Source organism: Phalacrocorax carbo, chromosome 6, assembly GCF_963921805.1.
Source record: "Phalacrocorax carbo chromosome 6, bPhaCar2.1, whole genome shotgun sequence".
Lineage (NCBI taxonomy): Eukaryota > Metazoa > Chordata > Aves > Suliformes > Phalacrocoracidae > Phalacrocorax > Phalacrocorax carbo.
The window spans coordinates 1039377-1063476 of NC_087518.1; the positions used below are offsets into that span (position 1 = coordinate 1039377).

Sequence of the window (24100 nt, forward strand, 5' to 3'; positions counted from 1 at the left end):
CGGCGCTTGAGGTGCCAGTTCTTGCCGTAGGGGGTGTTGGGTGAGGGTTCCTCTGGTCCGCCTGGGCGGTGGGTGCTGCGTGGGCCCCCGCCGTGGGCAGTGGCCATGGCCCATGCAAGGCAGTCGGTGTACTTCCCGTGGGCAGCCCTGCCTGAAACCTTCAGCTGGCAGCACACCGAGGGAGCGGGAATGAAGGGGTTAATCCTTGAGCGATGGTGGGTGCCCTTCAGGTTTCTAAGTTCAGCTTTTCGTTTGTAGACTTTACTGTAGCCCAAGAAAACATGAACTTTTCTGTGCCCAAGTGCCTGTGCTTCGGGCTTGGTCTCGCTCCAGTCATTCCTAAAAGCCAGTTCTCCGCAAGACACGTTAGTCGAGTGCCTGGAGATGACTCCCCTCCGTCCAGTTACAGAAACACAATTAGTCATCTTTTCCCATCAGTGTCCTCTGCTTTCTAGCTCTGTCTTCCAGAGTTTAAGGTTTTGGGGTCAGGTGCTGAATAGATATTTGTCTAACATGGAAAACATAATTGGCACTCAGCTGAAGGTTATAATTAAAGGCCTGCTAATCCCCCCATGACGGACAGGACTGATGCAGCCCATGCTGCTGGCCAGAAAATTGCTTGCTGGTGAAGACGGGGCGGGTTTCAGCCTGGATTCTCAGCTGGCGCCCATCAGGGTGGCACCCTGGCTGTCGGGCTGGGGCTCGGGGGGGGGTCTGCTCTCTCCCGTCTCCGGTGTGTGAGCAGGCTGGGTGAGAGAGCGAGGATGGAGGGTGTCGGGATCAAGCAGCAAATGGTGGCTGCTCCGTCGGTGGGGCTGGTCTCCAGCTCCACGGCGCAGGCGGGAGAAAATGGATATCCTCCAATTGCTCCTGCCCGTTCCCTAGGCAGCAGGCACGACGGGCAGAAAGAGGCTTTTCTGCCTGCCTGTATTTTTTCATGCTTACGTGAAAAGGCTACTTAAGAGCAAGTTCGTTTTAATTGAAAGGAGGGTGCCTCTTAAATGCAGCAGCAAAGTAACTATGGAAGCAGGGGAGCGACAATGCAGGCGCTGTCGGGGGCTGTGCTTGTGAGCGGCTGACTTGGGGAGACCTCTGGAGCACTGAAGAATGCAGTTCTCTCTGTTATTGCCTCTGTCTTTGAATTAGTGATGCCAGCAGCCCTTAATTTTGTTTTCTACCGCAAACCTTTTCCATTTAACATGCAGCAGCAGCTCCTGGGGTCAGCGGCCATCTCCATTTGTTTGCGTGACTGCTCGTAGCCGAGTGGCTTTAGGGTCACGGCTGGTGGGCTCTCCGTGTCTGGAGAGACTGCCCTTTGCCGCTGCGCTCTTAGGAGGTACTGCCCTGGCTGAACTTCTGCAAGGACACATGAGAGTGTCAAAGCAACTTGTTATGGGAGCGGGGGAAAAAAAGAAACCGTGTTGATGAAAGTCAAAATGTGCCTTTCTGGTGCCTGGATGCCCAGGAATGTCCTCGCCTACCGCTGGGGCTGATGTGCCACCATCGGGTCTTCCTTTGTACCAGGACTCTGGGTTGAGCCAGCGCCTGTGGGACGGTGGGCGAGAGGGAGCTGGGTCCTGCCGGCCTGGCTGAGGCCGGCGCTGGGCTCACGAGCGCGCGGGAGGTGGTGACCCGCGGCCAGCGCGCGGCTGGGGCAGGTGGCTGCGGGTCCGATGGGCACAAGCGGCAAATTCCCGCTGCTCAGAGAAGAGGGTGGTGAAAGCTACGGGAGCCTTGGGGAGTCTCTACATTTGTTGCTGCTGTCTGAACTGCCTTGAATGACCCCTGTAAGAGTCAAGGAGAAACCTTTGTGCCAGATACAAAGATCAAACGAGCAGCAGTGGCTCAGATCTGTGAAAAAATAGGAAGATGTTGGAAACTGAAAAGATTGGAGAAGTGTTATTGATATTCCTTGTGTTTCTGTGCATTGTCAGGGTTGTTAAGAGCTGTTCTGGAGACCACCTTGGGTTGTAATCCACTATGAGAAGAGAACTAAGAGATCACATTTGTGGTTTTTTTTTTTCCTTTAAAAAAATAAACAACTTATATCAAACTTGCTCAGGAAAAGCAGAGAGCTGTAAAACAAGTCCTGTGTTGGCACCAGCAGGAGTGGGAATGTAAAATCCATATGGGATGTAATGAAATTTCCACTGACCTTGTGTGGGAAGGAAACGCTTCTCAGCAGGGGAATGTGAAGGTTTTAAAAATGTTTTGTTATGAAACCAGTACCTTGGTATCCTGTAGGAGCCCAGCAGTCAGGCTTTAGGGGGCTTAATTCAAAGGCGGTTACTCTTTGCCACCGTGGATGCCACCGTTAACCGCAGAAGGTGCGTTACAGGGACACAGCTTCAAAAGCGGGCGCGTACGAAGCAGCGCTGTAGCGTAGCAGGCGTGCTGTACCCTGGGAAGCCGTTCTGCCGAGCTCGGTGGATGACAGCACCAGCCTGCCATCTCGCATCCTGGCTCTGCTCGGGTGGGAAGCAAGGGAGCTGTCGGAAGCCATGACTGCGTAGGTGGTCGTCTCCTGTTGATCCCATAAGGCATCGCAGCTCTTGCACAACACAGAGCCCCTGAAGAGCAGTTTTCCTGATGAAATCAAAGCTGCAGTGCTGGGTACACGTGATCTTTCTGTAAGGCCTGGACTATTTTTCAGCAAATGCTGGAGTCCCAGCTGCCAAGGACTGGACCAGGTTTCAGGTGTGAGGACCAAGTACTGATTTCTGGAAGTTCACTCAGCTTCTCCAGGCATTCCCATCCATCTCTGTAGCAAAAACAGGGTAAATATTTCTGTGTGGCATTAAAGCATCCTCCCTCTCTCCCCAGAAAGTGCTATTGCAAGGGGAGCAATTCTATTTTCTGTGTATGAGTGCAAATGTGAATAAAAGGGGATGGAGAAGCGGAGTTGAGGTGTGCGGCTCTGTGTTTTGGCATGGTGCTGGATACCACAGGGATAGGATACTGCTTATTTTGATGCAAGAGTAAAGAACAAGACACTGATAGCAGTTATTTCGAGACTTCATTTGCAGTAAGAATTTCTTTTTCTCCATTGTTTTAGCAGCCATTTTTAAAAAAAGTTATTTCTAGCACTGTTTAAATAGTGGAATTGTCTTTCGTTTGGGGTGTTTTGCAGCTCAGCTGTGAATGAGGGCTGCTGTCTGTGTGCGCAGATGCCCGAGTCACAGGGGAGCCCTGACCGCGCAGCACCGCCTGGGTGGAGGCAGCAGTTGTGCTGAGCATCCCTGCTGCACGTCACCCTGCCTCCTCCGCCGGGGCCTCGGCCCTTCTGGCTCCCGTGTCCAGCGTCCTCGTGTCTGCAGGCGGGACGAATGTAGGTCAGAAACAAGTCAGAGCGCTCTGGCCACCGCAGGGGTGGTTACACGGTTATCCAGACAGACTTCAGGAGTGGAAAACAGCTTTGCTAGTGGCCAAGTGCGGTGTGTGGAGTCCCTCCCCAAGCCTCTGTATGGGCCTCAGATGCATTTTTGTGAAAAATTGTGCTATCTTCTCATAAAGTATCAAGAGCATAAAGGAAGGGCTATAAAAGCAGTGCCCACAGAGGATCCCACATAAGGTGACTGGTTAACTTTGGAGTTTTCAGCATTTGTTATTTCCAAGGAGCTTTTGGTTTTCAGGTGACCTTTGTGCAGCCTGCAGCCTCCGGTCCCATTACTGCCATCCTTAAATTACCCAGTAATGAGATTGCTGCAGGTGTCCTTGTTCCTGCAGCTCTCCAAGTTCACCTGTCAGGCTGTGAGGGGCTCAGTCTCGCATGATAGTCGTTCTATGAAGAATTGTTGAAAAATATCAGATTCTTATAATGGCAATTTTAACCTCCTCCACATGGCATCCTCGCAAATTTAAAGACCTTGAAATTGTCCATAAATCCTTTGTGATTTCAATCAGTGCTTTGCACGATCGTTACTTAATAATTTATCATTCAGCATCCAGTATGGAGTAACGACTGTCTGGGTAGGACCAGGCTGTAGCTGTGAAGTTGTGGGACACCCTGATGCTGGCAGGGGACTGGTAGGACTAGCCTGTGCGTATATATCTATTTTTTAATGTGTATATATATGTATGCATACTCAAGATTATTTCACGCATTGGGATGACACCACTGTAGTGTCTTTGAGGTCACTGAGCTTCCCAATTACGACGCAGCGATTTCGTGTGCGTGTGCTCAGGCATTACAGGTGTTTTTAGTTTGCTGTGGCTCTCATTGGTAAGTTACCGTTTGTCATCTTGCCATGCTGCGTTTGCAGAGGGAACCAAGGATGAGGTCTAGCCCTTGCCAGAGAGCTTTACCAATTTTAGGACTTCCTTCTTAGCACAGGCTGAGCCTTCCTGTCATGTAGACAGCGACAGTTCAGCGTGCTGTAGCCTTGCTGCAGAAGTTTAAGGAAGTACAGCTCCTGTTACGCAGAAAACCCAGGCAGAAAGTTGCCCAAGGGCTCCCGTTTGCAGTCCCCTCCTGCAATCCTGGTGGGTGCCCGAGCACCCCCTCGCAGTGGGGGGGGCTCTGCGCCTCTCGCAGGAGGTGCCTGCGGTCCGGCGGGGCTGGCAGCGCCCAGGGTGCCCGCTGTGACCGCCGGCAGCCGCAGGAGTCCCCTGGGGGCTGCCTCTCCCTCTGCCTGCCGGGCCGGCGCGGGCGTGCCGGGAGCGTGCCGGAGCCTGCCGTCCCGCGGCACAGCGAGATCCGTGAGCTGGCGGCGAAGTGTTCGAACTAAACAAGCACCCGCAAATACCTGTCGCCCCACCTGTGCTGGGGAAAGGAGACTCGGGCTGCCCATTTCAGCGAGCCCCGATGCACGACGTCTGCAATAACCACGGGCTGTGTTTCTCCAGCCTGTGTGTGCATACGTGTTTGGTGATGCACTGAGTTTGGGAGCCAACTGCAAATGCGTGGCGAGCTCCTACGGGGATGGTGGGGAAGCCGTGACCTGTGGGGTCTAGCTGGGATGTGCTGCTAGTTGAAATGCTAAGCTTTGGTGCTACCTAAATCGTGTTCTTCCCCCTCCTGCTCTCGCTCTCGTGCCCTTTGCCCCCCTACCCTCGCCTCCCAAAAAGGGCCAGATGTTTGGATGTTTGCAAATCGGTCAAACTTGATGTTTTAAGAGCTGCCTGTCAGCTTAGGTCAGGTGTGGGTCTGGTCCATCACACCACGAAGGAAGCGGCTCACCGAGCAGCGGGTGCCGCGGTGCCAGGCTGCGGGCGCTGCGTGCACGCTCAGGGAGCGGCTGGCGGCCGGGGGGCTCCTTGGTGGAGCGCAGGGTTCGCCCTCTGGGTTGCACGGTTCTGCAAGACCACGCAAGGAGGCTGTAGGGTACTCGGGCAAAGAACAGGAGGAGATGAGGCTTCACCCCGTATTTGGCGGGCTGCAGAGCGTGGCGGGATCTAGGCGCTAATTTGGAAAGGAAATGTTAGTGTTGGTACAGAAGGGAGGGATTGGGTCGGTGGTGGTGCTCTTGCTGCTTGCGTTGGGCCGGCAGCGACGGGCACATCTGGCGGAGCCAGGGAAGGGGACAACGTGGGACGGAGGCTCTCCGAGGTGTCTTTGTGTGCTGCCCCATCCCACGCTGGCCCCGTCGAGCCCCGGCCGTGCACACACAGCACAGGGGCAGGCGTGATGCTGCGCTCCCGCTGCGGAGCTGCGCCGCTGGCTTTGTTGCCAGGTGTGCTTTGCAAAAGTAGCCTGTCGGGGTCCATCAGCTGCAGGTGACCAAAGGGAGAAAAATATGCTTCAGCACTAAACCTTAGGAAAAGGTATTGTTTATAAAAATGCTCGTAGCATTAAAAAGGCTATTGCTGTGGATGTACTGAAATGGCGCAAGTGCCTTGTCTGCTCCACAGGGTGCATTTCTGTGCACCGTTTTTATTGGGGGGGATGAAGCTGAGTTTCTCAAGGTGAGCACGTGCAGTAATATGCTGCAGCTGGAGGGGACCCACGCACAGATGCGGTGTCTGTCTAGCTGCGTCTGCAGGCGGGGTGTGCAGTGGTGGGGAGGGCTGGGGGTGCTCTCCCCTCTCTGCTTGGGGTCTGGGAACAGGTAGTCATCGCAGGCACCCGGTTCATCATCTGACCTCTGATTCCAGCTTCTCTGATGCCTCTGCTGTGCAGCTGCCCCTCAGGAAGCCAATTGTTCTCACTGAATATTTTTTTTTTCTGCTGTCTAGTCTCGGTTTTTCCTCCCATTTCCAGCTCTGCGCGCTCCCTCCCCGTGGGGCTCCCCTTCCCGCTGGGCAGAGCCCAGCTGAGGCTCCTGCGAGAGAGAGCCGCTCCCTGCGCAGTGCTTCAGAGAGCTGCTAAAGACCCTCCCCGTGCTTGGGAAGCGGTTTGGAAGGAGTATTTCTGTCGCACGGCGTGCCGCAGGTGCTGCAGTCCTCCTCTTGCAGAGAGGGTGAAGGCTCTGACTGCGCTTTGCGAGCAGCGTTTCCTTCTCCGGTGCTTGCCTGGCTTCCCGAGATAAGCCCCGTGTCGGGCGTTTGCAGCCTCGGCTGTGCTACGTGAGAAGGGGGAGCTGGAAAAAGTGCAGCTGGTCTTTTACTGTGGGAGAGAGGTGTCCTCAGAATGAGGCTGGGCAAGGTGAAAAATACAACTTGAGATATAAAAAGGAGGCACATCAGAACTTCCAGTACTTTGAATATGCTGAACAGAGTTCAGCGTGCCTGAGGATACCGGTTATGGGCAGTGCTAGGTAAGGGTCAGCGCTGCGGAGCAGCTCTGCCCGCTGCTCCTGGCGTGCTTGTCGGCTGTAGGACGCAGCAGGCACCCCGGCGATGCTGCGGCAGAGATGCAGGCTGCCCCAGGCTCCCGTCCCCTCTCCCTCCCTCTTGCGCACCGGCACCCCCGTGCACGGCGGAGCACCTCTTCGGTGGAGGTTGCAGGGGGTTGTCGTGTATCTGTCACAGTGTCGGAAGGTCCTTAGGAGAAAGCAAAAAAAGCTGCAACAGATAAAGTCCGTGGTGTTTCATGAGCTGGAGTTTGGAGGGTCTGAAAGGCTTTTTAAGCCTTTGAACAAAGACGAGTTTGATTTGCCAGTTAACCTGGCAGCGCCGGGGACGTGGGTGAGAGGAGCATGTGTTTGCGGGCCACCTTCCTTCAGGTCGTTGTCAGCCGGTATGTCGGTATTCAAATGATCGTTTATCAAGAAAGAGTGTGCCAGTTTATATGCAAAGAATACAGAATTTCAGGTATTACTAGATAAATTGAAGTATCATTTTCTAGTTTCAAAAGGTAATTGAAAACCTCACAGGGTTGGTCTTTGTGTGCTTACGCAATTGTTTATTTTGATAAACAAGGTTTTAATGGGAGACTGGTGAATGAAATTCTGCTCTCGCTTGGAAAAAATAAATCTGTTGGCTTTAGCAAGGCTTGAATTAAACTGGAGGCTCGTGAGGGAACCTGCTGTAGCAGTGCCCATGCGATTTGCTCTGAGGCAAGGAAGGACAGCCCTCCTGGCCAGTGTTTGTTGCTGACATTGTATTTTCTTCCTCTCCTCTCCTGTGTGCATGCAGAAATCCGAACTCAGCTGGTCGAGCAGTTCAAATGCCTGGAGCAACAGTCGGAGTCGCGCCTGCAGCTGCTGCAGGACCTGCAGGAGTTCTTCCGCAGGAAGGCAGAGATCGAGCTGGAGTACTCCAGGAGCCTGGAGAAACTGGCTGAACGATTCTCCTCCAAGATACGCAGCTCCAGAGAGCACCAGTTCAAGTAAGCGGGTGTTTCCAGGGGCAAAACGGTGCAAAATGATGGGCCAGAGACTGCCTCGAGCACTAGGTGTGTGTTTGTAGCCACACAGTCCGAAAGTGGAGTAAGCTAAATAGCAGCAGTGGTGACCGTGCCTGTCGTATCACTGTGCAGGGTTCACAAAAAGATCTAGAAACGTCTTTTTCCAAGAGTTTCACCATAGCATCACCGAGCTCTGCTGCCCGAATTAGACTTACTGTGCACTTCTTTGAGTGGTACAATAAAAATATGGATCAGGGACTAGGAAGGAGTCAAGCGCTTCGATTTTTTTTTAATAAGGGGCTTGAATTCAGCCACTGATTTGATTGTGCAAATGAGGGTAGGCCCATTTTATAAACCCTGGTTTCTGCATGCAGTCCAGTCCTTAGATGTCAGAGTGCTTCACCTAGCACACAGATCTGCTTGCGGGCTCAGACTTGGAAGCAGTTTCTGGAAATTTACTTCATTGCAGTTTTTGAAAATGGAATACGTATGTTCTCTGTGTACACACCTGCACAGAGTTGAAGCTAGGCAAATCCATACTGGAAATACTTTGAAACAAAGCTTTGAAATAGGACGTATGACCTGGATGCTGGAATTGTGTGAAACTCAAACTGATGATGAAAATCGTAAAATCTGTGAATGCGTGAATATGTGCAAGTTTTCCAAAGCAGCCTCTTTTCAGTTTAACCACACTCTCAAGCTGGGCTCAAACAAAAAAGATCTGAAAAAAACAAACAACCCCGAACAAACTCGAGGCAGAATTTGAGTCTGGAGGTGACCGTGTTTTGTGGTGAGGATACGCAGCTTGTGCCATTACGCTGGCTGGTTGGCGGCCGTGACTTCAAGGCTCCTGTCAACGCCACTGTCCCGTCGCCGCTGGCGGAGCTGGTTCCCGCTCCCCCGGTGCGCTCGAGCGTGCCCGGGCGGAGGTGCCAGGCTGGGCTCCACGGGACGATGCCCGGTGTTCGCCCGCCTGTGATGGTTGCCCTCAGGGTTTCCCTCCGTGCTGCTCGTGGTGGTCCTTGCCGCGACCGGCTCTCCCCAGCGGTTTCTCAGGGCGAGGGGTCCCGCTGGGCAGCGCGAGCAGTGCCGCCGAGCTGCGGCCGGCGGGGTCTGCACCCCAGGGACCGCGCAGCGGCGCCTGCGGCACGGAGGCAGATACTCATCCTGGCTGCCTCCCTTGCAGCGCGTCAGCTGAAGTTCCCCACCTTTGCCTCCCCTGGCCACACCATCTGTCTCTGTCTCTCCTGACAGCAGTGTCTGTGAAATAGTCTCTCAGCTGGGATTATGGCCTTTGCTCGAGATGAAACTAGTGTCGTTCAATTAAATGGCCAAAGACTGCAGCCACTGTTTAGCTCCTTTCCCAGAAAATTGAAGGTTTTGCCTGTCTGATGCACTTAGCCTTGCTGGCTCTTTACAGTCTTTTTCTTTCTCTAACCCCTTGTGATTTTTTTTTTCCTGTTTCAGCTGCAAGAGCAGCGATTTCTGCTGTTACATTACTAAATCCTATTTATTCCATATTCTAAATCCCATTTAATCTGTTTACTTGGTCTCTCCAGCGAGCAAGGCTTTACTCTTGTCTTATGCAAAAGTCTGCTGAAAATGAATTGCCATTCAAATGCTCTCTGTTCTTTTTGCATCTTACTGTTGCTTGTCAGTTGTGTGGTGCCGGGCTGGTGCTGCTGTATCATACATCAGGGACAGCTGTCCTGGGGAAGGAATTAGCCAGTACGGGCTCGGGAAGGTGCTCTGGTTCAGAGGCAGAGCCCGTGAAGGCTCGCTGTGCCGGCGCACGTGCCTCTTCCGATGGCTGAGAGCAGTATTACGGCACTGCCATTGCCTATTGTGCCTACGGTATTGGAAGGATGCTGCAGGTAACAGTGATTCTCCACCTTTACAAAACACTTGGGCACAAGTGCCTGGTGGTTTGTGATGGTATTGATAGTGTTAATAGGGTCAGCTTGACCTCAGTGCACGCTTCTGCCGAGTCCTCGCTGCCTCGCTCCGCCTTGAGACGCCACCCTTCGTTAGGTTCATCTGCCCCGCTTCCCCAGCTTGCTGATGAATGTCATTATTCTGATGAGGCTTTTGACACTCCTAAGAAATACGGCATCTTCAGCTCTTCCTTTGTCCCTGCGTAGCCATGCGCAGCAGGCTGTGGCCCAGCCCTTACGAGTGGTGACTGCCGCGGTGCTGCTGCTGGGCTGTTCGTGGTGAGTCTGGGTTGACAGACTCATTCAGGCTTTTGTAGGCACTTGTTTTGTCTGTACGTGCACGCAGAGACTTTCTGGAGTCACCGTGCCTTCCTCCCCACAGGTTCAGTGGTGAGGGGGGCTGCACCAGCCCCGATACCTTGGGCGAGAACGTCTTGGCTGAGGAGGAGCAAGTGCGTGACGGCTTCGGCCGCGCAGCGCAGCTGTGGCGAGCGTGGGCTAGCTTTCTGGCTGCAGGGCGTCTCGGGAAGGGCAGCCGTCTCTGAGCACAGGGCGCCTGAGGCCCACCTCCATCACGCCGCGCTGCCGGCGCGGTCGGGGCGTGCGCGCGGCCGAGCCCGGGGCGCAGCAGACCTGGCCCCCGGGGGGGCGCAGCGGCGGGCGCTCCCTGGGCAGCTTGCACGTGTCTGGAGGTGCTGGGGAGGGAGAAGCCTCTGGGGCTTGAACACGCGGCTGTCGGCACGTGGGGAGACCTGCCCAGGCGGGGTGATGGCAGGGGAGGCCTCTGCCGAAAGGGGCCGTTCCTCTGGAACCAGCACGTCTTGTAGGAAAGCGTTGGTTTGACCAGAGAAAAGAGTGCAGGTGAAACCTTTGGAACAAATCAGTTGGCTGCCCCATTTAGAGGATCTATCTCAAAGAGTCTCAGTTGGACAATGCAAAAGGTTTTGTTCCAGTTATATAATTTTTGGAGATTTTGATTCACTTTTGATTAATTTGCCTTCAGTGCTGCAAGCAGTACACAGAGAGCAGAGCAGGTTTTTCTCAGTGATGAGATGGAATATGTCAAAGTTAGTTAAGCTCTAATCACGTGTGAAATGTTTGCTGAAATTTCCCTCAAAAGAGAATTTTTTTCTGGCCACGCCTGGCTTCCCGGCGAGTCAGGGTCTCGGGATGCCCCTCAGCAGGGTCTCGCCCCGGGGAGCCGGGTGGGGACCAGCTCGCTCTGAGGATGCTGCACGGCTCCCGGGGACTCTTCGGGTCACCCACCCCGACGTCTGCTGCCGCGCACGGCGATCTCTTTGTTGTCTGCAGTAGGAGTTGGATTAAGACCATTGCAAATACTCAGCGTACATGAATGTATTCATGTTGTGCACAGACACTTCTTGTTAGCGTTGGATGCAAAACATTTTCTCCAGCACTGTTTAGTGGACTAAACGCAGTACAACGGGTTGTGTGGCAAACGGACTCTTTCTGAAATGGAAGTGACAGCCGTGTTAATAGCGCAAAGCGGAAAAAAGAAGCAAAACTATCTCCCTTGCAAAGAAGCGAGGGGATTGCCAGGGACACCGCTCGTCCTGTACCATCTTCCAGAGCACCCAGTTTGGGAAGGGTCTGGTTGGGGGTCTGATTTGGTGTGTGTGCTCGTGTGGCACCGGACATTCCTGCGGGGAAGTGCTTTAACGGCTGAAAGAAACTCAGGACGAGGTTCCTGGAAGCCAGAGCCGGGCTGCAGATGGGTTCCCAGCCCGGCTGGGGCAGGGGACCTGTTCTCGCCTTGTCTCCAGCTGACTTGCACGTTTTCAGGTCCTTCAGAGCTGTTGCCTGGAGTATCTGCTCTGTGTTGCTGTAACATTTCTAACTGGCCTTTTGCAGACCACACCTTTTTAAAGCATAGGTATGGAGCAGGGGACCAGAAAGCGCACTGGGTGCCGCAAGAAGTCGACGCAGGGCAGAAAAACCACACTGTGTAGGGCAGATTGTATACAAAGCTCCATATATATGTGATATGTGTGCTGAGTGAAGTGCAGGGCTGTGCCCCAGGTCAGCATCAGAGCATCCATCTCCCCTGCACAGAAAGCCTCTCTCCTGCCACCAGCAGCTGTGGGAGGCTGGTAAATAAGGATGAAGCTGCGGGAGAGAGCAGCTTGGGGCAAAGGATGGGAATTCCTTGGCTTGATTGAAACCCTCTCATATAATATTTAGACTGGGAGCTTCTGTGTCGGCAGGGATATGTAAGCACCTTTCTTGCACCGAAGAGGAGGCCGCTGCGGTCAGCCGGCGGGCAGGCAGCCCTGTGTCTGAGCACGGGGTCTCTGCCGGCTCGCACCGCCGTCCCGGTCGGGGCGGCAGCTCCGGGCCAGCACCCGGACCCGCAGCGGTGACCCTGCGGCGCCTGCCGAGAGGACGAGGCTCTGAGCTGGTGGAGAGTCCGCGGTGCGCCGGTGGCCTCCGTCGCAGGGCTGCGCCGCTGCCGGGCGGCCGCGGCCCTGGGGAGGGCGAGGCGAGGGGTGGCAGCCGCAGAAGGTGCTGCGGCCGGCATCCTCCCGGCAGGTCGGTGGGGACTCGGCAGGAGGAGGCCGTCGTGCTGGCAGCCGTGCGCTGGAGAGGCGGGCTGGCTCTCTGCGGGGCCGTCAGGTGCCGCAGCAGTTTCTGGGGACGGGGGGCAGCCAAGGGGAGCTCACACGCTTTTTCTCTGGGGATGTGATGGATTCTAGCGGATGTATGTGGTGGAGGAAGGCAACATTAATATGCCAACAGCATTCATTTGAAAATGACATGCCTTTTTGACTTGTTGACTTCACCTTTTTCATTTTTTTTTTTTTTTTAATTCCCTAGGAAGGATCAGCACCTGCTTTCCCCTGTGAACTGCTGGTACCTGGTTCTGACGCAGACCCGGCGAGAGAGCAAAGATCACGCCACCCTGAATGACATCTTCATGAACAATGTCATCGTCCGTCTGTCGCAGATCAGTGAGGATGTCATCAGGCTTTTTAAAAAGGTAACCAAAACAGTGATGGAGAGCTCTGCTCAGTGAGGGTCCATCCTCGTGTTTTAGTTTGAAAAAGCAGCTCACTGTGGACTTCCGTGCAACTGTGCCCCTGCCCAAAAATCTAGAGGTACAAGAAAGCCACCATTTTTAAAAAGCAGAGAAAGGTAACAAGGCTTTCTAAGAGCAACACGTGACATCTGAACGCGAAAACTAGAGACACGTTTGAACTCTGGCCAGTGAAAATGTAAAACCATAGTAAGGCAGGTCAAATAAAACTCTCAGAGACAACTTGCTAAAGACATAAAGCTAACAATAACGTCTCCAAAATCACAAGGAAGGAACCTGCCGCAGGGTGTGGAGAGGGATGGATGGGTGAGGTGCAGAAAGGCTACGAGGTGTCAGCCAAAAGCCACCTGGCTGCTTTAGCTTGGTACTCATTATGGAAAAGCTTAGACTAAAGACTTTCTTGGGGGAATGGTGGTATTACCAGCCTGAGGAACCCTACCCAACTGAATTGTCACTAGATGTTGCAGAGCAAATCTGAACAGGGGACTATCGCTTATAAGTCTTTCCGGATAATATTTATCCAAGAATTTTAAAGAAACTGAGATATAAAACTGTCAAGGGACTAGCAGTGAGGTGTGACCTGATGCTTAAGCTGCCGTCAGTGCCAGAGGAATGAAAGGTAGAAAACAGGATTACTTTTTTAAAAGACTCCTGGAGGGCTTCAGAGAACAGAGCAATCTGGCTTCAAAAACAGACCTGTTGGGTGAAATTTTACGGCAGGCATGTAGGCAGATCCAAGAGAGGAGTCCGTGTGTCTTAAGGAGAGAGTCATGCCTCATAAATCTAGTGGAGGTATTTCCAGGAGCAGGTCATCATGTGAATAAGTTGGCACAGTACCTTCCATGTCTTACAGGCTTTGGAAAAGGTCCCTCGTGGAAGTTCCTAAAGAAAAGAAGCTGTTGAAGAATAAGGAGTGGCTGTTTTCTGGATTAATGGCTGGTTGAAAGACAGGGAACAAAGGGAAGGAGAATTTTAGTGGAGGTGCTAATAAATTATTTGGAGAAAAGGATGAATAGTAGGACGACAAAGTCTGATGATACAGAATTATTAATGATAACCAAATTAAAAATGAGCATCAAAGACTTGGAGGAATCTCACAGTCAGGTGGACCGTGATGCTTCCATTGAAAATGAGGGGAGAGTGTGTGATGTGGTAAGAGCAAAGAAAGTCACAGGCAGCGAGTAGGAACGAGGACCTCGTTGTGCCTGCTGACGTTAGCCATGGGTGGTCAGCAGGCGCCGGGCAGATAGAGAAGGTAAAAGGAAAGACTTTTTAACGTCATTAATATAATATACATTATTACATTTGCAATATTATGGGTAGTGCTACATGTTTGTTGCCTCATACCACGTTTCTGAAAGCTAGACATGTAACCGGAGTCCTTGGGCAGTCGGACGAACGCGAAGGAGTGTTCCCTATCGGCAGCTGCCCGACGCCGCTGCCGGCGCAGCTTCAGCCTCGGGAATCGCAGCCCTGCAGCTCGTCGCATCGTGGACGTGCTCAGCGGCGTCACCGGCCCCCTTCCTCCACCTCCTCTCTGGGCTAATGGCTGCTCTCGGGGACACCGTGCCGGGCTAGGCGGACCTTTTGCCTGCTTTTGTGCCTCTTAGGTTTTTCTCAGTTTTTATCGCTTGTTTTCAGCAGGGGTAGCTGGAGAACTGCAGTTAGTGAGCAGTGTGAGCCTGTCGGATGCTCGCCTCTCCAAACAGGCGAAGGGTCCTCAAATCAGTGGTTATCTTGGCCCAGCTGGAGAGTAAATTTAATGTGATATTTTTATGGCCAGTTTCCTCCAGTTTATAGATCTGACCTAGAAATTAAACCGCAAGGTCAGGTTTGGATTTGCTGGTCTGGTACAGGACATCATCCCTTTTCCTGTCCTTCTGGCCTCCAGAAATTGGACAGACTTGGGATATTTCAGTCGGTCTCAGAATCTCCATCTCAGTTGCATTTGACTCTGAACTCAGTTTTGAGATGTGTATTAAGACTGTCCTAGGTCTGTGAATGGTATATCTCATTTTGAACCATAGGACAAATCCAGTCAACATTCAAACAAGGGCATAAATAGAGTGTTTGAAGTGTTTTTCTTGTAGTAAGTCAATCCTCAGCCAGGGCAAGATGATAAAGCATTTAATCAATTCAGCAGAATTATTTCTGTGTTTGCTTTTTCCTCTGTCTCTCCTCTTTTGAGGTCTGTCTGCCTTTTGCCCCTGTCCTCCTCCTGTTTGAATTTAAATTTTAACTTACACAATGCTTATATTCTATATAAGTTGTTCTTCTTGTTTCTCCATCCCCGTCTTCTGCCAGGAGAGGTGAAGTAGCACTGACTCCATCTGCAGCCTGCCAAAGCCAGCACCTGCTTTTAATCAAAAGGAGGCTTTACAATAGAGTTGTGGGGATCTGTGATTTCACTCGCATCTGTCCCTTGAGGTTTAAACTGTAGCAGGACTCACGTGTCCCTGGAAATAATGCTCAGCTAAATCATGGGAAAGGCTTATTTTGTTTCATCATTTGCCCTTAATGTGGGTAGGGAGGCTGACACGTTTGGGGATATTCAGGTTATTTATTTTTCTTAACCTAATGCACACTGCCCAAACAGGGATCTGGGGCTGCGCCTCCCACTCACAGCAGTGTTTGCTGAGAAGCCTTAGGCACGTGTGGGAATATCGGCATCTTGCTAAAAGGCTTTTTAAGATGTCCAGTCCAGCCTTGCAGCTGGTATGAATTTGCTCAGAGGAGGGTATCTTTCACTACTTTATCCGGTCTGGTTTTGAATATAAGTAAAGTGCTCCTCTTGGGGAGACTGAACCGTACAGGACTGTTGGGCAAATAAACCGGCTCCTGAAGGGTTAAAGGCATCTGCAGTTGTGGTTCAGCTGTTCGGTTTTGTTGTAGATTGCTCTTTGATGGTAAATTAGGGTAACATTTTTTTTCCAGAGATGTCACTTTTAATTCCTCCCATCTAGAGATTATTAATCAGCTGTGACACGCTGCGGGTACACGGAGGAACTGGGAGGTTTTGTGCTTTGTGCTTTCATTATGCAAATGTAAACAATCTCAGCAAAGAAGCTGGGACCTACTATCTGGAGTATGAGGATATGCATAATTGAGAAGCAATTGATCAGTGCGGCGGTGATCTGCCGAGACGGATGCCGGGTGCTGAGCTGCTGCCCCCCTGGGCGCGCCTGGCCGCGGTGGGGTCGTTCATCGGTAAACTGGGGCGCTGTGTTTTGCTCGCCTCCGCCGAGATGCTTTGCCCTCCCGCTGACCGGCAGCGTACGGTCCCTGGCGTTCGGCGGTGCATCGCTCAGACACGCCGCTCGAGAGCCTTCTGGCTTACCCAGGTCCGAGAGAGAGGGAAAGCAGGAGCCAGTGGGGACGAGTCTGAGTTGGAGGCGTTACTGAGCCGGCTCCCGGTCTGACCTCACCTCAGCTGAGGTCAGCGACGGCTTGCGCCGGCCTCAGCAGCATACGGGAGGTGTGAGGTGATTACCGAAGGTAGAGGGGGAGCTGGATTACATTTCTTGAGTCACTGGCAAACCTGTTCTTGCAGGCTGTGGTCCAAGCTGGGGTCCCTGCTGGGGCCGCGTCTGGTGAGCGGACAGCTTTGCAGGGTGTTTGTGAGCCGCGGTTGCCGCTCCGCACTGCAGCGGTACCTGGAGGCCGGTGGTTCTGCTCCCGGGGAGCAGACATCCTCTGCTCGTGCATCGCTTCCTTTTTGGCCTAATTAGTGGCAACTTTGTCGGCTTTGAAAGCGGGGAGGGCCTGTCGGGTGAGATGACACCCCTCCTCTCATCGTCCGTTTCCTTTTACCATCACCGAGCGTTGAGATGGGGTGGAGCTGCAGCCCTCGGGGCTGAGCTGCGCTGCGGGGTGCGGAGGTCTGCAGGGGACTCAGCAAGGGCTTCTGGGGGCGGTGACGAGAGCGTTCGGGGTTTTGATGAGGTTTGCTGGAGTGGAAAATGAGAGATTTTCTGCAGCCAGGGTTTTCGACTCCGTCTCCCTGACAATTTTAATACAGAATCAAAGAGAATTTATGAAGCCAGATGCTACGTTGGTAAATACATGTACATCACTGAAATCAGCGGATCCGCTTTGGCTGTCCATAGGCACTGCCAGCAGGATATATCCAGTGTCGGAGCCGATTATTTGGCTCAGCATGCCCAAAAAGGAGAAACTCTTTTTTGGGAAATACATAAGTTGCTTATGAAGTGTTATTTACCCAAAGGATGTATGTTTTTAGGGTGGAGCGGAAAAGTTGTTAGTAAGGTGCTCCTGATACATAGAAATAATTTGGAATCCCAGGAGAACAGAAAACTAGAATAAGTTGGGAAAAAAACACTATTGAAAATAAATAAATGAAACTGTATGCCCTAAGCCAAGTCACAGTTAGAAAAATACCCCTGCAAAGCCAAGAAAGGAAATGGGTAAATCTTATAATGAAATTACCAAAAAGAGATGGGGATTGAATTCCTGAAATGGGCAGACAGAGGAATTAAATACAGAAGCAACAACTTTTAAATAACTGTGTGTTTGTATAAAATATATGCAACAGTGCCCTTAATGCACATGCATATACATATATGTACATGCATGTTGAGTGTATTTGTGTACCTGTGTATGCTGCTAAGTAATTAAGTAATAAAGTGGTACATAAAATCATATGTAGAGAAATGTTATGTGATGCACATAAGGAAAAGCAGCTTTCCAACTTGGATGCATATGGCTGGGCTCTGCACTAACTTTGGGATGAGACGCAGAGTTAAAGCATCCGGCTCTAAGCATGCCAGCTCAGTGCTCGCTAGCGGTCAAAAAGGAAATCAGAAGCCGGGAATTGCTTGGGAACAGAGGAGAAAATGTCGTTAATCCCTGCAAATCCCCAGATCCATAGCATGCCTGCATCTCGAGTCATGGCGTTTCGCTCTCCGCTCCCTCTCTCCCAACGCTGCCGTCGTGCTGGGTGGCATCAAGTGACAGAGCGTGTCCGTGTTGTGGTGTTTGCATCAATACTGCATGAGGCGCGCTCGGCTGGGCTGGGGTCGGGCGGCAGCAAGGGGTTTGCGGTGCGAGGGTGAAGGGCTGCGCGCCCCACGGGCGGGACCTGGCCCCTGGGTCGGGGGACAGAAGGCATCCTCTAGGGGTGGGAGCCGCCGGGGGCTGCTTTGCTCTGCCAGTGCCACATCCCCCAGGATTGTCATGGGCAGCGCAGATTTGGGAACAGAGGCTTGGAGAGCTCTGAAGAGCAGAAACCTGCCTGTCTGCAGGGGAGAATAGATGGTCTTGGCGTCGCTTGTATTTAAGCACCGTGATAGATGTCAGTTAAGCAATCCACAGCCCCTTTGTTGGCCTTTCAGGTATTTTGGAGTCGCATCCAAAGAAGTCCCAGTTATAACTGTGGAAACTTGTCTCCTTCTTGAATACCTGCAGAAGGAATGTACTGAGCCATGGGATCCATCCAAAGGTGTCTCGAGGCAGAGCGCAGAGAGGCTTAACTGAGATTTGTACAGGCAGGAACTGTTTACAAAATGTGAGTCGAATCGGGATTTGGGCTCTGATAGTTCTTTTGTTACAAAGTGGGCAGTTGTTCCCATTCAGTGACCTGTTTTCTTTCTTCCCCTTCCTTTTCTGCCCTTCCCAGATATGGAATATAGGAATTCCTGGCTTCTGTGACCTGAATACACGAGGGTATGATGTGGCTTCCCCTCCAAGCTCATGTTGTTCAGCTGAACCCCTGCACACTGAAGCTATGCCATTTTACACAGCTATAATCCACCCCCCCACCCCCAACTTGTATTTTAACCCAGCAGTTAAACAACCCGGGCACCTTTCTTCTCCAGGCAATGCTTCAGAATTTAACATATCGCTACAACTGAGAGCTCTGACTGCATCCCATCGGTGTGGATGGTGTGAGGGCAGGAGCAGCAGTGTAGATTGGGTGTTTTCCTGACACCTGGCCCTGCTTCTGTGACCCTCTAACCTGAAGCCACTCTTTATATATATATATATATATATTTTATATATATATATATGTATATATATATATGGCAGTTTTCATAGTGGGAGTTTCCCGGAGCCTGGAGACTCAAGACCAGCATCTTTCATTAGCGATACGGAGGCTGGGGGCTGTACTGCTGACAGCTGTTACAGTGAACGAGGAGCCCACAGGGATAGTAATTGTGTCCCAGCACCTTTATAAAAAGACCCAGTAATGATATCGCTTACTTGTTGCACTGGCTGGTTATAGTTGCGGTGACAAAGGGCAGTTGTCCTCTAGTGGCTATGGCTTCTTGCTGCTCAGAAACTACCGTTCTCCAAAGCAGGGTAATAAATTCCTGTGGAGAGACTTTCGAGTCGGGCACAGTGTCACCTGGAGACCAGGAGCTGTGTATCCAGGCTGGAAGAAAACCACACAGGAGTGCCCCGGTGTCACTGGCTGGGTAGTTGCATGTGCCTTCAGGGCGTGTGGCCAGCATGGTTAAAAATGGGCCAAGAAATCCTCGCGCTTCCTACTTTGAACCTCTCAGTACAAGACGTGAAAGGTGGGATGCATCTTCGCCTTGAGACTTGTGCTGATTTGAGTTGGTTCCCCGGACTCATGTGGAGAGCTGGTGTGTCTGGAACCCCTGTGCTCTGTGCCGACGCCTGCCCTGGGATGGGTGAGTTCTGCTGCCCTGGTTCCTCGCGGCACGCGCGGGTAGCTCAGCGGCACGCGTGACGTGGCAGGTGCCAGGCTGGGGCGGTGAAGGCCACGAAAACCTTCGCTGTTTGTCTCACTTCATTTACCTCGGCATGCCGGGCCTCTCAGTTGATGCCCGAGATGTTTTCCATCAGAAAAGCATTCACAAGTGGCAGACCAAAGCAGAGGAGGCTTTCTGAGCTGAGACTGCTTTGAAGAGCCCGGGGGCCGAACGCAGCTCAGAGCGGCTCCGCGTGGCTTCGTTTCGGTGGTGGCTCAGCCCGCGGCTGCTCCGTGCTGTCTGCCCTCGTGGCACAAAGGCGGCTGGTTTGGGTGGGGGGTACAGAGCTGCAGGAGCTCCGGAGTGGAAATCGGGTTTGACTCTCCAGCTCCTCCTGGTTCTTCAGCACGGTTCCCCCATGGAATGCTCTGGAGGTGGGCTGGGGCTTGAGGGATTTCCCCTGCTCGCGGCCAGCCCGTGACACTGGCATCGAGGTGGATGTGGTAGAGGTGAGCTGGCAAGTGCAAGACGTGGGGCGCGTGGCCTCTGTCCTACTGTCTCCTCTTTCCCAGCTGAAGCTTTCCTGGGAAGTGTAGGTGCTGGAGACGGCGCGCTGGTTGCTGGCGTTGAGGAGCAGCGTCCTGTCAGCGAGCGCTGGGGAACTGTGCGGGTAACTCGGGGTATCGTGGAGCTTCTGCAAAGGGGTGCTGCGGCGGGGCCTGCGGGTAGGTCGGGGAGCTGCGTCCTCTGTCCGAGCACCCGTAGCCTGTGCGATTGCAGTGAAGAGCCAGCCTCCGTGCCTGCTCCAGCAGACAGACAGGCCCTGCTAATGAGGGAACCAGAGGAAGAAAACTCAATTGGGCAAATTTCCCCGGAGCTTCCAGTGAGTCACGTTCCTGGCGCAGGAGGTTATTATCAAGGCAAGTGTGTGAATGTTGCTAATAGTCCAGGAATAAATGGAGATGCTAAGATATGTGACAGCAGAGATCTGACTTGGTCTGTTGTTGGAGTGATTCCCCGTCACCACGAAACCTCACGGTGCGTCCTCCTGGCAGAGGCAAAGCCTGGGCGAAGGACGCGCCGCCGGGCCCCTCGGCCAGGCAGCTGTTGTGTCCCCTTTTACCTCCTGCTGTGGCAGAGGGAAAGAAGTTTGCTGCTTCTTCCAAGTATGGAATACAGGAAATTACATGCTTGAGACCGAGCATTGCTATGTCGGAAATAACCGTGCTGCGTTATTCCCCAGTGTGAGATTTGATTATGTTCTGTGACAGTGAATTTAATTATATCCCATATTGCAGTGCCCTGGATGGAGATTTAATGAAGAAGTGGTGTCTGTCTGGAAGGGAGTTCTTTTCTTTGTCTTTAAAATAAGCATTCTTCGTTGCCAGTAGTCCGTATTGCTGCTTCCCCTTACTTTGTCTGCAGCAGCAGGAATTTTAATAAACCTTCTAAACTGAAGCCCTTGCTCTCCCAGCAAGTAACTGGGTTTTTTAGCAGGAATGGAAGGCGTAAAGCAAGGGGCTAAATTGGAGTTTGGGTTTTGCAGATGGTGCCAGGGAATTGGAATGACATTTTGGCGTCGTCTCCCATAAACACACAAATGCAACCTCTCTCCGTTATAAAAACGGAACGCAGCAAACTTGGAGGAGGGGCAAGTCCTTCAGCTTCTCGCCTGCCTGTGTCTGGAAGAGGCTGCAGCACCACGAGGTTGGATGCTGCCCTCCTCCTGGATGCCAGGGGACTTTTGGTGAACAGGATGCGGGGCATTCGGTGTCTAGTGCCTGTAAGCAAAAGGGTCTGTAAACGTAGTACCCACCCGTGGGCCCCGTGTCAGCGGGACTCGTGGGAATGACACACGGACAACGGGGACATTTCTTGTTGCTCTATTTAGGAGTCTAAAATTAGGTTTGAAAATTACGGCTTTGTGGTCTTCCCCTCTGCCGCACAGGAAGTCTGGGGCAGAGGCAGGAGCTGCAGCTGGCTTTGGCCATTGCTCCGACCGCAAGCCCATCGTCCTCCGTTTGCTTTGGGAAAGGCTGGGTTCAGGGCCGGGGCTTTGACTCGTGCCAGCAGGGCCGGCTGGCGGGGTTACGTGTGACTCTCGACTCCTGCAGGCTTGGGGCCTCTGGGTCCAAGACCCCCGCTTGTAGACCCTGACTTAACTCGTGTTCTGGATGTTCCCTTATTTATCTGGGAGGGATGCATGGTTTTAACAGTTCTGTTGCTTATTAGCAAGCCCAGCTAGTGACTGGCAGTGTCGGCAGGGGCGGGAGGGACTGGGGTTTCCAGCAGACGAGGTTTCCAGATGGCTGGGGGTACTTGGCACCTTCTGGTAATTGGCATCTTCTTGGCACCTCACGCACGTAAGAATGGGAGCACATGCGTCGGTCGCGCTTCTGAAGATGGGACTCTTCCAAATACCCTGACGCTAATTTACAGATAAACTGTGGTTACCGGTTATTCACTGAACGCAGGGTGCTTTTACTCTTTAGATTCCTTGCTTTGCTCTTTGCGTTCAATTCTAACTTTTAATAATCTAAGGTTAAGCTTTTCAAGTACGTAGGTTGTCCAGTTAGCTTTAATTAGAAGACCTCTCTGTGTCGTGGGCTTCCTTAGCCACCCAGCCAAGAAGTTGCTGAGATGTTGTTTTCCCTGACTGCATGCACAAAAATGCGTGGAGTTATTTGAAGAAATCTGAAAGAACCTGCTCATTTTTTGGATTTTTTTTTTTTTTTTTGAGGGGAGAGGGGGGTGTCTATACTTAGTTTAAACACATCTTCAAGACATAATAAGTGTTTCCTAGCCAAGAAGATCCTACAGAGACTTGTGGGGTGTAATTACAAGGGAGGGAGGAAAACAGTGTGTGCACATCTGCAGTAGCATCCGACCGCTGGATTTCTGAGTAGGAGTTGACTTGATCTGCAGCCAGGCTCCCCAGGTTGTGGCCTCTCCCGTGAAATGCCGTGTTGGTGCTCTAGGAGGTAGGTGACTGGATCTGCTTCATCCTGCTTGGCAAGAAAAGTGAAAACACAAACTGATAATAGGATTTCAGCAGACGGGGGGGTGGAGGGTGGAAGATGCCGTGAGTTTTTACACCCTCAGTGGGCTTTCTCCTAAGCTTGCTGAACTTTGGCTGTTGCGGTTGTGAAATTGGAAACTTCATTATATAACTGTGGTGTAGCCATTTTGTAATAAAATGTCCTTTCTGAGAGAGGCTTTGGTTTACTCAGGTCAGAATAGTGAAACCGAGCTACTGAAGACAAAAGGAGGAGGGTGGGTCATGGCCAGGGTGAACCTAAAACCCGAAATACTCGCGCTAGGAAGCCCTGATAATCTGCATTCTGAAATGTCAAAGCTGATTGGAAATGGCAAGTCCAACAGCAGGTGCCTTTAATAAATCTACCAAATCAAGATAGATTGACTGGTGATACTGTATGACTGGAAAATGCAAATCTAAGCAATTTGTGTGCCCACAGACGCTTATTGTATAATTTTACAGGGGAGTTAGTTTAGCACTAACACAGAGCCAGCTCAGTGCAGAGTGGAACAGCCAGTTACCCACATCCACTAACGCAGGCTTTGTTGAAAAATAGGCAAAGTCAAGTGATAAAACACTTCTGGCTACAGAGCAGGCCCAGCTTTTGTGTGCTCTGCCAGTCTTAATGTGAAATGAGCCCCTAAAATGGGGGAGGGCATTACATGTTAGATCCACCCAGCGAATGGACTGTGGGCTGGAGATAAGTACTGCCACTGGAGGGGCAAAGCGATATTGTCTGTAATTCTAGATTCATCCCTCTGCATTTGCAGGATAAATAAAATAAATCGTGTGATGTTCCTCATCATGGTCTCTGAAACCCAGGTTGGGTGATCCATGGAAAAACATGGACCTCAAACGAAAATGCAGCAATTCTGAAATAGTGTATTTGCTGTACTGTATGTGTTCCTGTTTATAATCCCACGTTTCATTTTGTTAAGGATTTGGAGAAAATTAAAGGAAATCGAAACGTTAGCTTACTTCTAAACATCACTGTTACAGGCAGATTGGAAGAGGAGGCCATCTGTGTTTTGGTTTTAATATTTAGAAATGGGAAAAACGGAGCCCAGATGTGGACTGGCAGCCCTGTCGATGATGTCCTTTCAGCTCCCGGAGCAGGAAGGATATTGGACAGGATTTCTGAAGTGGTGTAAATAAGGGCCCTGGGGCACTCCTCATGCTGCGGGGCTGTTTTTTAAAATAATATGCATTTTAAAATTTTTAAAATAATATGCAGAATTAAAACATACATGGCTTTAACATCACTGCAGAGCAGAGAACCGCAAGTCTCGTGTTTGGCAGGGGAGCCAGGAGGGGGGCAGGAGGTATGAGACGGGCACTACCCGAAGCCAGCTGTGCTGTCAAGGTCTGCCCAATCCATTGTCAGCTGAGAGGAGGAAAGAACCACCCTACAGGCATGAGAGCAATGTGAAAAATGCAGCTAGAGAGCGGCAGCATAGATAGGTTGCTGTGGTTTTGTTCTCTGTGGGATGGATGTGAAAGCCTTTGGGGATTACCAGGATCTGCTTGGGCACAGGGGTGGAAGGGCTTGGAACAAGTCCTCCTGGCTTTGTCAGGATTGGGTCAGTCACTTGGTTTAAGGAACGAGAAGAACAACTCCCCGCTTCCCTGCCCTACCAGCTGGCCAGCGTCCCCAGACTCTTCCTTCCGCTGGTG

General features: G+C 51.9%; 1 protein-coding gene across 3 annotated transcripts in view; it reads left to right on the forward strand.

The window, feature by feature from the left end:
• SRGAP3 (SLIT-ROBO Rho GTPase activating protein 3) overlaps positions 1-24100 on the forward strand; it is a 129829-nt gene that overhangs the window by 56117 nt on the left and 49612 nt on the right. For all 3 annotated transcript variants that reach the window (XM_064453403.1, XM_064453402.1, XM_064453404.1), the window contains exons 2-3: positions 7516-7708; positions 12496-12658. In XM_064453403.1, coding sequence (XP_064309473.1) covers positions 7516-7708; positions 12496-12658 — 356 coding nt within the window. The remainder of the gene's footprint in view (positions 1-7515; positions 7709-12495; positions 12659-24100) is intronic.